Source organism: Convolutriloba macropyga, chromosome 3 (genome assembly GCF_964194025.1).
Source record: "Convolutriloba macropyga chromosome 3, txConMacr16.3, whole genome shotgun sequence".
NCBI lineage: Eukaryota > Metazoa > Xenacoelomorpha > Acoela > Convolutidae > Convolutriloba > Convolutriloba macropyga.
Genome location: NC_134470.1, coordinates 73,861,229 through 73,876,064, shown reverse-complemented (window position 1 = coordinate 73,876,064; position 14,836 = coordinate 73,861,229). Strand labels below are relative to the sequence as shown.

The following is a 14,836-nucleotide window of genomic DNA, read 5'->3' as shown; positions in this document are numbered from 1 at the left end:
AGTTTCCGTTCAATTCATTCGATTTTAATTCAGGATTTGACATGCTGTGATTTTTTTGTTCCATCGTCTGAAGCTCTTTTAATAGCTGCGAAGCTGTAAGCCGAGCGTAGCTATATTGCGGTGCTCTTGGTTTTTTTGTTTCGTCGTCTGACGCTCCATTTGCGGTTTATATTTGTTCTAGAACATTCTGTCTCGTCACTGCTTAAATGGTTTTTTTCGTGCTTAATTTCACGCTTTCTGCGTTATCTAAATTGCAGTTATTCAGAAGTTGTCTGTTGCTAAAGCAAAGTTAATTGTAAGAAAAAAGATTGTATGGTCCGGCAGCCGAGTGGTTAAGGCGACTAGCTGTTAATCCGATCGACCGTTCGAGCCGAGGCAGTGAAACATTTTTTTTCACCCAAGAACAACCTCCTTTGAATTAAACTTGTAAGTTTTATAGGCGCAGGCGATAACTTCTATCAACTCATTTCTGTATCTTTTTCCATCTGTATTTTACAGCACGCAAGTCTATTTCGCAGCTATTCCGGCAATCTGCCGGCTATGTTTTGTTTTACATTTGTTCTAGAGCATTCTTTTGCTTGACTTTTTTTGACGCTTTACTTGTTTTTGCTTTTTTGAGTGATATTTGATGTGAGCAAAGGCGGTATTGTTGAGTAGCTCTGATCTGAGACCGTTATCCGGGAGATCGGGGGTTCAGAAATCTCCATTGTCAAAACTTTTCGCACACAAGTGTTTTGAATTCTATGTTTTGAATGAAACCATTTGAATTAAAGTTTTAAGGTGGCCACGATAATTTTCAACGCATTTCTGTATCTGTTTTTGACTGCGCGCAAGTCTTTTTTCGCAAATTTTTTCGCGCGCAAGTCTTTTCGCAAAAATGGAATCAACATGGCCATGTTAGGTGGTATAGTTTACCATTTGCACTTAGTTGAGTGTTGGCTGTTAACTTCTGGTTGCTTTGCAGTTCATCACACGGCCTTCAAGAACAACATGATGAAGCAGGGTATGACTATTGAGGCGCAATACGTTAAGAAGAAAGACCTGCCCAACTTCTTGCCTGCCGACGAGCTGCAGAATGTTCGAAATGCTCGCAGGAGGGTAGACTCTGCGAACGAGGTATGCTTTATTTGAAATACCTCTTAAATCGTTTTTAAGTTTTATTCGTGTCTTCAAAGCCATAGCATGAAATCACCAGTTAAAGTGAAATGAAAGCGAAGAAATAATTCCGTACCTGATTGATTGAAATATCTTTTTTGATAGGATGAAGCCAATTTTGTAAGTGTTGATCTGTTTCTCGTTAATGTTGATTAAATATTGACTGGTAAAATTAGAATTTGTTCGGATCTATCCTGTCCCCAATGCCGTGTATGACCGTCTGTTACAAATTAGGTGAACTTATGCAGCAATTTGTGCAAAATTAGCTCGCGCGCGTTTTGAGCTCAAAAGTTTCATTTCCACTTAATTTGACCAGACGATGGTTGTGCTTCAGAATCACGGTGGGCGGAAGAGGAAATCAGAGAGCTATGAGATGGAAAATGTTGAGAAGAAAACAAAGGTGATGAAGCAAGTGAGCAATAAAAAAATGCTCCATTACAGCTATAGAGACCCTGTTTTTTGAGGCAACCTGTTTGGCTTAGAAATCAACTGCAGGAGAAGAACATCTATGATAAAAAGTGAATAATGACGTGTGAATCTGAACTTCTTAGATCAGAGACCAGGAATCTTAATAGGATCGAAGTTAGTCAGTATTCTGCAGATACAAATAACACATCCGTTTGCAGAGAAATTTGTTACTTTTTCCGAGTGATTTTTGAACTGACTGATCCTTGACTAATTCCAGGCTATGGAGGTCAGTGACGAAGAAAAGGAGAGGAAGCTTAAGCAGGAGTTACTTGAGGTCGAAAATCGCAAAAGCCAACTGATGACCAACTCTGCCCAAGTCGCGCCGGCATCGGCCCCAAATGCCAACACTGCAAATAACAATAATACCTCAGCAGCGAATCAACTTACTAATGGGTTGCACGGACAAATGGTTAGTTCTGGTACTGTTTGTTTACTGCATGTTTACTGTTTTTTCCTTGAAAAGCGGCTTTGGTATTGTTCGCTTTTTATATACGCGAAGCGATAGCTGAGGTCATCAATCGTCACGAGTTTTTTTTAAACCAGTGAGACGCTTTAGTCAAAGCTTTGTGCAGGTATCAAACTATGCCTGTAAAGCTCGCAGAGATTTCTGTTTATATCGCGCAGCAACTCATTTGTATTATGGTTTTATGCGTGACTTTTCTTGAAAATTGCATTCGAATTTTGAATTGACAAAATTTTTTCAAATTTTTCGATTGATTTTTTTTTCGAATGAGGACACCTAAATTCAACAGGAGGCCTAATTTAGGTTTTAAAATTCAGTGGGGGAGCTCTAGACTGCAATTATTTGTGCGTTTCCTTTCTTCGTTATCATTTTTTCGGAAGGTAAACGTCTAACAGTATTTCACTGCTACTTATTGGCAATCTATCAGTTCATTTTATATCTTTAATAGCCGCCCTCATCTTCTCAGCCGGCTATTATAGCGCTCCTATTTTTTTTTACTTCGTCGAAAAAAAAATGTTTCGCTTTACCTCATTTTGCCGCTTTTTCAACATTTTGCGTGATATCTTTTTGACTTCTCTAGGCTAGTTTCTCTCTTCTCTCATTCTGCTAAAAGTGATTTTGAACATCAGTTGCTTAGCAAAGCAATTCAAAATGAACAGAGTCAGTATAGAAAATTGAAGTCAGAAGTAGAAACGGGATAAACCCATAAAGCCCAATTTTAGATGCCCGCTATTTGAACGTCGTTACTATAAGTCTTAGTTACCATCTCTCATGCTTATTGGTATTGATAGTAGCCACTGTAGCCTCTCTCTGAGAAACAGAAGTACGTTATGTTCAACTACGAAATGCCATCAAAATAAATCGGGCTTAAAAAATGTTTTTGTACAAAAATCTTTTTTTTCATGCTTATTGGAATCAACGGCGGCTATTTTCCGGCAATCTGCCGGGTATGTTGTTACTTCTAAGTGGAATTAGATTTAATTGGAAGTTCAAAAATATGCATTAGAGAAAACTTGTTTATTATAGCTGCGAAGCCGTAAGCTGAGCTTAGCTATATGCGTTGCTCTTGGTTTTTACGACTGGAAGAAGAGTATTGGTTTTCTTGAGGTTTTTTTTACTGGAAGTACTAATCGATCAGACGGCGTTTTGACCTAAAAGCGAAAGCGAGTAAATTGCCGTGGTTGTCTGAGCGAAAGAAGTTTTTTGATCTCGAGCTACGTCATTTGAATGACTTTTCGACTTTGAAAAGTATTTTTGACAGAATTGCGCATATAGATAACCGTTTTTCGTCCAATTGGCCCAGATTTTTTGCTTTTAATTTGATTTTTCTGTGCAAGACATTTTCGTTCAATGCTGTATTAATATGCAACCTTTTAATTTTTTGCCTTTGAATATAATTCTATTTCTTTTGTCTTTTTAATGATTAATTTAATTTTTGCAAAAGTATGAGCTTATTTTGTCTATGATAATTTCAATAAGAGAGAAGTGCATCTTTTTTGTATAAATTGCAGTGTCTACAAACCGAAAAATTTCATTGCAGAGTTCTAGTATCCAAAGACTAGCATCATGTTTTTGATGACAACTTTTTGTTGGCCGCACTATGAATCTGTCAGTTTTTCCAAACGTTTTTAATAGGGAATTTTGCTGTATCAAAATTTCGGTGAGTTTTTTTTCTGTCAAAATTATGTTTTATGTTTTTAATCTGTGTGGTTTTTTTATGCTGTTACTGAATTATGTTAATCTTTTTAATAGCCGCCTCAGCTTCTCAGCCGGCTGTAATAGCGCTCCTATTGTTTTTTACTTCGTCGTACTAAAATTTTTTTGCTATACCTTAGTTCACAGCTTGTTCAACATTTTGCGTGAAATGTTTTCAACTTCTCGAGGCTACTTTCACTCTTCTCTCATTCTAATTAAAGTGTTTTTAGACAGCAGTAAAGTAATTCGAAATGAACGGAGTCGGTATCAAAAAAGCAAATCAGAAAGGGGATAAACCCACAAAGCCCAGATTTAGATGCCCGTTACTCGAAATTCCTAATTTACCATCTCTTATGCTTATTGGTACTGATACTGGCCCCTGTGTCGTCTTAATACGAAACAGGGGTATGCTCAGTTCCAAAATGACATCAAATGGTTCGCAGTTTAAAATTGTTTGTGTACAAAAGTCATTTTTGTCATTAGTTTTTCTCTTTCAATCCCAATCTTGGTTAAGGGAATCAACGACGGCTCTTTTCCGGCAATCTGCCGGGTATGTTTTATCGACTCATTCATTTCATATGATGTCAATGCTCAATGTCTGAGTTCTGATGTGGCGAAAAGTAAATGTTTTAAGACAGAGGTAATGGTTTTGGCTGCCTTAACGGTTTTGCTTGTGAAGTTCCGACGCTTCGAGTCGCTTGCGGTATTCTTCCGGCTGTTTTATTTCGTCGTCTGACGCTCTTTTTCGTTTTACATTTGTTCACACAGCAAAGCTGAAAATCAAAATTTCTGAAATGCTTCTTCTCACTAACGGCATTTGCGCGCTTGACGTCATTCCTCACTCTCTCTAGAAAGTATTTTTAGGTCTTTTACGTGATTAGATTTTGATCATACGTTACTTACCTCACTCAATAAAAGGACTTTTGCACTATAAAACTAAAGTTTAATTTGATTTTGGTTAAGGCCAAAGGAACTCGTATGTGTAATGAAGGCCTCTAATGAAAAGATTTCTCCGCAATTAATTTTAACAAGCTTTATTAAATAGTTCAATGTTTTGTACATAGCTTTTCGAGCGGCTTCGATAACTTTTTCGACTGAAATCTGTATCTGTTTCTATCTTTATTAAACGGCACGCAAGTCTATTTCGCAGCTATTCAGGCAATCTGCCGGCTATGTTTCAATTGTTCTCTAACGAAATTTGTAGCAATTATAATAGTCCTGTCGGTCTTTTTGCGATTTTTCGCTTGACCGGTTGTCGTCTGACCCATTTGACTTTTCGTCCTCAAAAACGGGATAAACAGGTAGCACTCGGCGGGCATTAAGTGCTCTTGGAGCCCTTCAGCTCAAACTGTTTTGGAGACAGTTGTGGATTTATGGTATGAAGAGCTGATCTTAAAGGTTGATGACCCCCCCCCCCCCCACCGAGCTGTTGCCCCCACCCCACTATTGCCCCCATCAACCCCCCCGGCGATGTTTATTTGTCATGAATCAATTCAAGTTTTTCCCTACCCAGCGGCCAGAAAACCTCCTTAAGGTTTTGATAATAAGTTAATGAAAGTTGGAATAGTTTTCAACTTTTTAATATCACAAATTTTATCTAAATTTTTAAACTTGCAATTTTCAAGTTTTTTGAATATTTTTGAAAAATTTTAGGTTGGCCGAGCCTCAAGAGCCAAAGAGCCTCTACTATGGCTTGATAATAGGTTTTTCTATAGTATCTAGATGTAACGGAAAGTTTTTCAAGATTTTAACATTACGACTTTCAGGGTTTTTTTTTGCAAAATTTGCAACTTTTTTCAATTTTGTTTGACATTTAGTGTCCTTATTCAGGGTTTTTCTGCCTCAGGGCCAGAAAGTCTCCTTAAAGGTTGGATCATAGGGTGCTGCGTAGTTTCTGGTGGCAATGGATTGGTTTTCAACATTTTAACATCACGAATTTTATCAATTTTTTTAATACTTGCAATTTATAAAATTTTTTCTCTTTTATTGTCATGTAAGTTCTTCCTATGGGGTTTGACGATAGGTTACTGAAAACTGTTTTGTGGCCATGGAATAGTTTTCAACTGTAATATCACAAATTTTGTCGATTTTTTAGAGATTTAAATTTTCGTTTATGGAAGATTTTTGTCATTTTTTAGGTTTATCCATCCTCAGAAGCCAAGGATGTTCCTCTATGGTTTTATAGTAGGTTACTGTATAGTTTCTAGATGTACTGGTATGTTTTTCAAGATTTAAACATCTCGAATATTATTATTTTTTAAAACAGTTTTTGCAATTTTCAAGTTTTTGAAATTGTGTCATTTTTTAGGTTTCTCCAGCCTCAGGAGCAAAGAAACGTTCTCTAGGGTTTGATTATAGACTACTGCATTGTTTCTAAATGTAATGGAATGTTTTTGAGTATTCTAATATCACGAATTCAAGCAACTTTAAAAAAAAATGCAATTTTAAGTGTTTTGAATACTTTTTGATTTTTCTTTTTTCGTTCACTGGGTGCCCTGTGACTTCCTCCGAGGTTTGATAGAAAGCAGCTGCATAGCTTCTAGAGTTAATGGAATTGTTATCAATAATTTAATGACTCGAGACTTGCAGTTTTCTGGGAAAGTTTAATTTTAAAGTTTTTCGAAAATTTTCTATGTTCCAAGTCTATGGATCGTTACGAGCCAGTGAAGCTTTTTACGGCTTGAAATAAGGATACTGGATAGCCTCTTGTGGCATCGAACTGGTTCTGAAGATATTAATATCACGAATTTAACAAGAATTTAACAAGATTTAAATTTAACAAGAATTTAACAATAAATTTTAAAATTGTTCAATATTTTGCTCCTTGTCAAAGTTTTAAACATTACTGGTCAACGAAGTTTTTTTAGGTCTTGCAGATGGGTTAAATGACAGAATTCCAGAGACAGAAAATGTTTTCGAACGTTTTTTCTCTGCGAAATATGAAAACTTTTTTGAGTTTTGCTTTTTCAGTTTTTTCTATGATTTAATTACTAAGAAGCCTAGAAAACTAAAGGTTGCAGAGTCGAATATCATCATGGAAAATATTCCTAGCTCTCTATCTCTCTCTATTTTGGTTGGATTTATTTCGTTCTTTTTCTCGTGCTTGTTTTATCTCTCGCACTCTCTCTCTCTCTCTCTCTCTCTCTCTCTCTCTTTGTTGATGCCGCACTTCAACTGCTCTTTTGTGGCGTAATGTCATCATCTATTATCCTCATTAACGCTGAGTTATTTTAAAAATGTTTTTAATATTAAATTACTTAACAAGCACTTTCTAGGAAATCATTGTTAATTGCTCTCAAAAGCAGTTTTTAGCAAATATATTAATGCTGTTTGTCTCTTTTATGCAGTTTTTCGCTTGACCGATTTCTCTTCTGACGCATTTGACTTTTCTTTTTCAGGAACGGGCTAAAGAGGTAGCGCCCTGTGGGCATTAAGTTCGCTTAGAGTCTTTCAGCCCACTAGTCTTCAAGTGTGCGATTTACAGAAACTGTTTTGGAGACTTATACTTATGGTGTCCTTAGACGGGCGGTTCTTAGAAACTGATCCCACGCCTCGACCAACCGCCCCCACGTCAGTCTCCCCAATCCACTTTTGCACCCGCACTGCGCTCACCTTACGCCACTTCAATTAAGCTAAAGCTAGCCTCATTAAACAGTGGCTAGGTACTGACAAAGCCAGCCGGTCGTTTGAAAGCAAATCGCCTGACGTTTGTCGGTTATGTTTAATAGATGTGGAGCTGTTAGAGCAGCGTATCTTTATGCGTTCTTTTTTGTCGTCTGGCGCAAATTTGGCGCTTGTTAAGTGTGGTCCTGAAGCTTTCAATATGGTGTTTATGGGAATATTAAAAGTAATTTCTGAATACTGCTGCTATAAAGGCATCTCGGATTAATTGAATTTAGCTATTTGGTTTTTCGAATTTTCACATTTGACACTAAAAAGTGCATCTGAACATCACCCCAGTTGTAGCTTTGCTATCTGTTGTCTGTTATGTCTCATCGTCAGCAAGTATATTTAGCCACTGTAATTGGCAATATGCTGACCTTCTCCGATGACGCTGTTTTGTTCGGGAAACTTTTTATAAGCGAGTAATAGTCTTGCATAATGTTTTTAATAGCCGCCTCATCTTCTCAGCCGGCTATTATAGCGCTCCTATTTTTTTTTTACAATTCAAAGAATTTGAATTGTATTGGGGCGCTTTTTTTTTAAGATCTGTTCACACATTTTCATGATTTCTGAAGTCAAATTGGAGTAGTGATTTTGGTCACGCCGATACAGGAAGTGGAGCGAAAAAGCGAGTGGTTTTGCGGCGTGAAATTTTTTTGCTCTAAATTTAAAGTAGAGTGAGAAAACGGTGTTTGAACGAAAATTCGCTTTCTCGCTAGTGGTTTTTTGTTCACATGCGGCAATTTCACTTTGATTTTTACTGTTTTTTTTTTCGATTTTTTGGATCAGATTTTTTTCTACATGGTTTTCCCAATCCATTCATAGTCCGATCTAGGTCTAGTTTTCTGTTTAGTCAATGAAAATTCTTTGAATTGTACGTCAGGACTTGTCTTGCTATGTTTTTTTACTTTGTCGAATAAAAAAATGTTTCGCTTTACCTCATTTTGCCGCTTTTTCAACATTTTGCGTGAAATCTTTTTGACTTCTCTAGGCTAGTTTCTCTCTTCTCTCATTCTGCTAAAAGTGATTTTGAGCATCAGTTGCTCAGCAAAGCAATTCAAAATGAACAAAGACAGTATAAAAAATTGAAGTCAGAAATAGAAACGGGATAAACCCATAAAGACCAATTTTAGATGCCCGCTATTTGAACATCGTTCCTATAAGTCTTAGTTACCATCTCTAATGCTTATTGAATTGATAGTAGCCCCTGTAGCTTCTCTCTAAGAAACAGAAGTACGTTATGTTCAACTACGAAATGCCATCAAATTAAATCGGACTTAAATAATGTTTTTGTACAAAAATCTTTTCTTTTCAAAATCTTCTATTCTGTCAATCCGAATCATGCTTATTGGAATCAACGGCGGCTATTTTCCGGCAATCTGCCGGGTATGTTTTTTAAATTGTCCGAGTCATTTATTTGCTCTTGAAAGAATAACTCAGCCTTTACTCGTTTTTACTGGTTTTCGTTCTGCTGTTCGTTTTTTAATTGCTTCTCAAAAGAAGTTTATAGCAATTATAATAGTCCCGTTGGCCTTTTTAATGCAATTTTTCGTTTGATTGTGTTTTTGTCTGACCATCTGACGTTTCGTCCTCAAAAATGGGATAAACATGTATAGCTCGGATGTCGTTAAGTTTCTATTATAGCCTTACGGTTTACTAGTATCTAAGCATGCGTTTCACAACTTTCACCATATTCCACCCGCAATTGACCCCCCCCCCTGCGCTCCATACCTCGCCTGCAGTTTAGCCGACCGCTCGTCAGTCGTTTGAGAGCAGTTAGCGTTGTTAGTCGGTTATTTTTCTATTTGTCGTACAGAGCTTACTTTGGGTATCCCCGGGGGTGTGACTGGGTTTTTGCTTAATTTTTAAATTTGCATGATCTAAAATATCTCAAATTTCACCGCGGAGTTGTTCAGAGAGATAGTTGGTGGTGTACTCAAAATGTCAGGTCATATTTTCATGATGATTCAGATAAATTGATTCCTATGTCTCGCTTTTCTATCGGGATTCAAGCGGCGTTTGGTTGAAATGTCCGAGAGACGTCTGCTATTTTTAATAGCCGCAGATAATAGCTGAGGCTATTATTGGCCTTCTTGACCTCTTTTTTTATTTCGTCGTCAAGATTTTTGTTATGACCATATGACGTCACAACCACTTCAAATCTGCTTTTTGTTCATGCAATTCGTGAACTGCGTGCGTGACGTCTTTTTTTCACTCTTAGTGAAGCGAATTTTTTTTGTTTTTTTGCGTGATGAAGTTTTTTGTCACACGTGACAAACCTCACTCTCAAAAATGACTTCCTTACTCAAAAAATAACTTTTCTCTATAATTCAAAGAGATAAGGTTCACTGAATGTGTGCCACTCTAATTGAAGTTATTTGAGAGTAGCTAGTAGAAGCAGCATTTAACAGACTCAATCAAAATTTAACATCTGAGCATTTAATAAAAAAGGAGTTTTTGATATTTCTTATACTATCTACGAAGCTATTGCGGCTTTATTCTGGCAATATGCCAGCTATGTTTTTAAATGGTGTTTCTTATCTTTCAAACTGTCTTTCTTGGTTTTTTTTAAATCAAAGTCGTAGCACAGCGAAGTAGTTAATATTTTTAGGGTGCGAAATTTTGTCAGCTGCTTTTTAGGTAGAGTGACGAAATTTTTTCCTGTGCGCTAACTTGCACTCTTGTTTTGTACAATTGGCTTTAATGTTGTAGTCTCAAATCTTAGGCAACTTAAATGTCAGGATTTTTGGTTTTTGATATAGATGTTAATTGTGTAAAGAAGCCAATTTTACACACGGAAAAATTTCGGTTGTTTGTCTTTTCTGCGTTTTCCTTTCAAGTTTGCAATCTTAATGTTGGAAAAAGGAAGTCTGTTGGTTGCTTTGCTTTTTCCGAGAGCTGATTAAAATAGATATTTTAATTTTGAAGTTTCTTTATTTGCAAGGTTGCGTTGAGCAATTTTTAGCCGCGTCAGCTGCTCGAATGAATATTATTCAAGCGCTGAGCTTTTCAGTGGTTCCTGCATGTATCCGTTTTCATACAAATCACGAATCGGATGTGCAACCTATGACTTACTGCTTTCACGGTTTGTACTGAGTCGTATTACGAATTGGTTGTGCAGGTTCACGCATTTCAGTGAATACTTTCTAGCTCTAAAGGTTGAAAATTTTCGTAAGAGTTAAATTAAAAGAAATGTTAAGATTAAGTCAGATTGTGCTTTTTTATCAATATTCAATTATATTTGGCATTGGTACAAGCTTCATAGCAGTCACTTTAGTCGGTGGATACAGTACAATCATTTGATCGTACAAAAACTACACACCCAATGAGGACACTTTTTGCACTTCAAATAAGTCCATCTATTTTTTTATTTGCTTCTTCTGCTTAAAGTCAAATGCAGGTCAAGGGGATCAATTGCGGTTAATTTACAGCACTTTACCAGCTATTTCTTGAACTGATTCTCGGTTGCTCGTTTGATGTTTTTTGATAGCCGCCCTCAGCTGGCTATTTAATATTAAAAGGCAAATGATAAATGCGCCAAAACAGATGCCATTTTTGTTACTTTAAGTCTTAATTGTGGTAAATATTAACCTCTAATGACGTTATTTGAAGCCCCCTAATGAATTTCTTAGTCCCATTCAGGCCACCCGTTTGAAGCCCGCTGAAATTGACTGGAGTTCACATTTTTTGTTCGAGAACAATTCTTCCGATTTTAGTCTGTTTCCTTCAACGATCTGCTCTCACATATTCATTATTTTTGGAGTCATTTTGAATTGATGATTGTGGTCACGCCGAAACATGATATGGACCGAAAAAGCGAGTTGTTTTGAGGCGTGAGTTAGAAAACGTTATTTGAACAAAAATTGGCTTTCTCTATTGAGATTTTGTTCACATGCTGCAATTTTGTGTATTTTAGATTGATAATTTAAAAGTGTTAATTGTCAGGTCTCTTGTTAATTTAATTCCTTGGATTGCAATTTAGGACGTCCTGTTTACAGCTTGTTCAACATTTTGCATGAAATTTTTTTTACTTATCTTTTAGTTTTCTTCTGTGCTCTTTTTGCTCACTGTTTTTAAACAGCAGTTACTCAACAGACCAATCTAAATTGACCACAATCAGTATCGAAAACGCAATCAGAATCAAAATGAAAACAGGATAAAACCATAAAGCACAATTTTAGATGCCATCTACTTGAATTTTGTTCTTATAAGTCTAAATTATTATCTCTAATGCGTTTTGGAAATGAAGCTATCCCCTGCATCCTCTCAGTATGAAACAGGAGCATGCATAAGTACGAAATCCAATCAAAATATTTCGCACTTTAAAAATGTTTTTGTTTGACAATCAATTTTATCTTTGTTTTCCTGATCCTGCAATCCCAGTCGGTGTTATGAGAATCAATGGCAAATTTTTTGGCAATCTGCCCGGTATGTTTACGGTTAGTGCTGCTGTTATTTCATCAGGAGCCCTCGATTCTTTTTAATAGCCCCGGAGCAATAACAGAGGGCGTTATTGGCCTTCTCTTATTTTTTTTATTTCGTCGTCAAGATCTTTGTTATGACGTCACAATCACTTCAAATCTGCTTTTTCGTTCATTTGTTCATGCAATTTTACTGAATTGTGTGTGTTACATCTTTTTTCACTATTAGTGGAGCGAGTTTTTTCTTCTTTCGTGCGATGAAGTTTTTTATCAAACGTGACTTACTTCACTCTCAAAAATGACTTCCTGACTCTAAAAATGACTTTTCTCTACTTTAATTCAAAGAGATAAGGTCAACTGAATTGCGTGTGTGACGTCATTTTTCACTCCCAGTGGAGCGACTTTAATCAAAATTTAATATCTCATCGGTTAATGAAAGAATAAATCTATTTTTTGGTCTGTTTTTTTTTTACTTTTTTTGACCGCAGATCTACGAAGCTACTGCGGCTATTTTCTGGTAATCTGTCAGCTATGTTATGCGTCAGCTATGTTAGAATTTTGTAATTGTACCGGACGTCATAATTCAATAGAAGTGTTGTCTGGTCCATTTGATTGAACGTTTTTTTGTTGCAAAAGCTTTCTCAGACATCTTGAGTTTTGGTCTGTTTTCAACCTCAACCACATTTTATCTTAATAAGTTGTTCAGGTGGAAACAACGAGCTCAGCCAAAGAAATTTAGTTTTTTTTGTTTGAAAGAAATTAAAAAAAGGTGTTTTACCTAAATTTTTCGATTTCATTTTGTATTAAGTTTATTTATGGTCATCTTATCTGAACAGTTCGTGACCGACTTCGTCTTCCCGAGTGACTTGTTAGGTCCCACATTGATTTGTGAGTGCTCTGTTCCACTCGAACGTAATTGGAAACCCTCAGCAGCCTGAGCAACTCGTTCGTCTCAGTTGATTACGTTAAAGTGATTTGCCGTCTCTGGTTTTGGTTATAGATCATGGATTTGAAATTTCATTTGTTACATTTAAAATTTGTTTCTACTGCCTCAATACGACTGGTTATCGGTCATGTCTCTTGTTTTGTACCAAGAGAAGTAACTGTTACGCCGTTGAGGTCTGTTGATCTGTTTTTAGAATCAGAAGAGTGAAGAAGCACAGGACAGTCTCTTAGAGCCACCCCAGAATGAAGACCTTCAGAGACCAGGCCCATTCTGTTCGACTCCCAACTGGGATGTCAAACATGAGTTTGCAAATAACAATAATCGAGAAATCAAAACTGAAGATAATTCTCCGCTTAATGTCAACCATAACAACTTCATAAAACAGGTGGGAAAAATTTATGGAAAGGTTTTGCGAAAAGTAATCATCGTCTGTTCTCATTAAGCACTGAAATAGAAATTTTCTGCTATCTAGTGACTAGTTTTGTCAGATTAAGCAGACTCATGGAAAAAAAGCATTTGTGAAATTTATGAACATTTTTGAGCACATATTTTGGACTGTTGCGACTGGATTTTAATGAGAAAAGATTTGAAAATGGTTACGTTGATGCACGTATTGATCAAGTTGACTTAGGAAGCGGATGTAAAACATGAAGATCAACCCTCGGCTGCAAAACCCGAGCCGGCATTAAAGACTGACCCAGAGTTGGTACCTGTTGTTCTGGATGATGACGAAGATGATGACGTAATTGAACTGCCACCTGGACCACCGCCGACTCTGGAACAGACGCCGCAGGAGATCTTGACTGCCTCCAATCGCGTTGGGGCGGGGGGAACCCAACAAACAGTGATGGTCAGTAAGCGTAAACACTCACAGGTAGACAACTCTACTTCCACTTCTCACCAATCAAGTTCGAACGGCTCTCAAATTAACGCAAGAGCGACTACAGAACTCGGAAAAGAGCATCAGATCAAAGTAAGTCTGTTGTTGGGCTAACGAAAGTCTCGAATGGATGCTTTATTCTTGCTTCTGATTGTCTCACGAGCAAACGGCTGACTGGACTGTTTGCACTCGTGATTTGTCATGTGTTGGAGGTTGAAAGCCAGAGCTGGTTCTTAACAAGTGAAATAAAAGTTTTTATTGTGACTGAATAGGCCTTCTGCCGAGGTCAGACACGTCGGCTCCTGGGCTTTCAATTGAGAGCTTCCCGAGGACGAACCCGGTTCCCAGCCTGGCTACTGAGTGTTGGTGGCTTTGCAGAGGACCGGGCTCCTGATTCAACGTCAAGTCTTCTTAAAATAACTTTTTAACAAAAATAAAATCTTTCTATTAACGTGTTGTTTGAATTTTATCAATTGGTTTTGTGCGTTTCAGAGCGAGACTAAGTCACCTATTGAACTCTCGGCGTTGACACCTGATCAAGTTGACAAGAGGACACATCCGAGCCAGACCAGTATGAACATCAAACTAAACCTGAAGGCTGCTGCTGATCAAAGCTGACACTGAAGTCTGTCTATCTTTTTACATCGATGCAGCTCTTAAGCAGACGAAGAGTCCTGCTTTCATTTTTTTGTTCAATGTATTCTTTCTTCACTGATCTAGACCTTTATATTGTAGTCTTTACATTAGACCACAGATCAACCAATTCTTTGTTTTTGTTTACTCATTGCTACAAGTAAAACTAAAATAAAAATTACAAAATAAATATTACAAAAACCAGAAAAAGCTATAAACTGTAAAATAAACAAAAAATAGTTTAATTTTGTTGTGTTTGCTAATAGCCGATATCGGTCGAAGCAATAATTTTGGTTTATGCGGTGCGAGAGCAAATTGGGCGAGTGATGAATGATTGCTGGGGCAGTGTGTTCTTTCGAAAGAACTAGGAAGAATAAGTTTTAATCTTCATAAACTCGTATTCGAAAGCTGTCTTTAATTATTATTCATTCGTTGTTTGATTTTGTTATTCAATGCTATCATCATATGCTGGTTATAATTTTAAATTGAAAAAGCATTTTAAAAGATATGGT

At 36.9% G+C, this 14,836-nt stretch overlaps 1 protein-coding gene across 3 annotated transcripts in view; it reads left to right on the top strand.

Moving 5' to 3' along the window:
* Positions 1 to 14,830, top strand: part of LOC142336447 (poly(A) polymerase beta-like) — a 60,140-nt gene extending 45,310 nt beyond the window's left edge. Inside the window, exons 7-12 of one of the 3 annotated variants that reach the window (XM_075385290.1) lie at positions 965 to 1,116; positions 1,490 to 1,567; positions 1,841 to 2,032; positions 13,005 to 13,196; positions 13,443 to 13,661; positions 14,184 to 14,830. In XM_075385290.1, coding sequence (XP_075241405.1) covers positions 965 to 1,116; positions 1,490 to 1,567; positions 1,841 to 2,032; positions 13,005 to 13,196; positions 13,443 to 13,661; positions 14,184 to 14,309 — 959 coding nt within the window. In that variant the 3' untranslated portion in view covers positions 14,310 to 14,830. Of the gene's footprint in view, positions 1 to 964; positions 1,117 to 1,489; positions 1,568 to 1,840; positions 2,033 to 13,004; positions 13,197 to 13,442; positions 13,785 to 14,183 lie in introns of all 3 variants that reach the window. The other 2 variants (XM_075385288.1, XM_075385289.1) reach the window with 2 other exon arrangements.
* Positions 14,831 to 14,836: the final 6 nt, after the last annotated feature.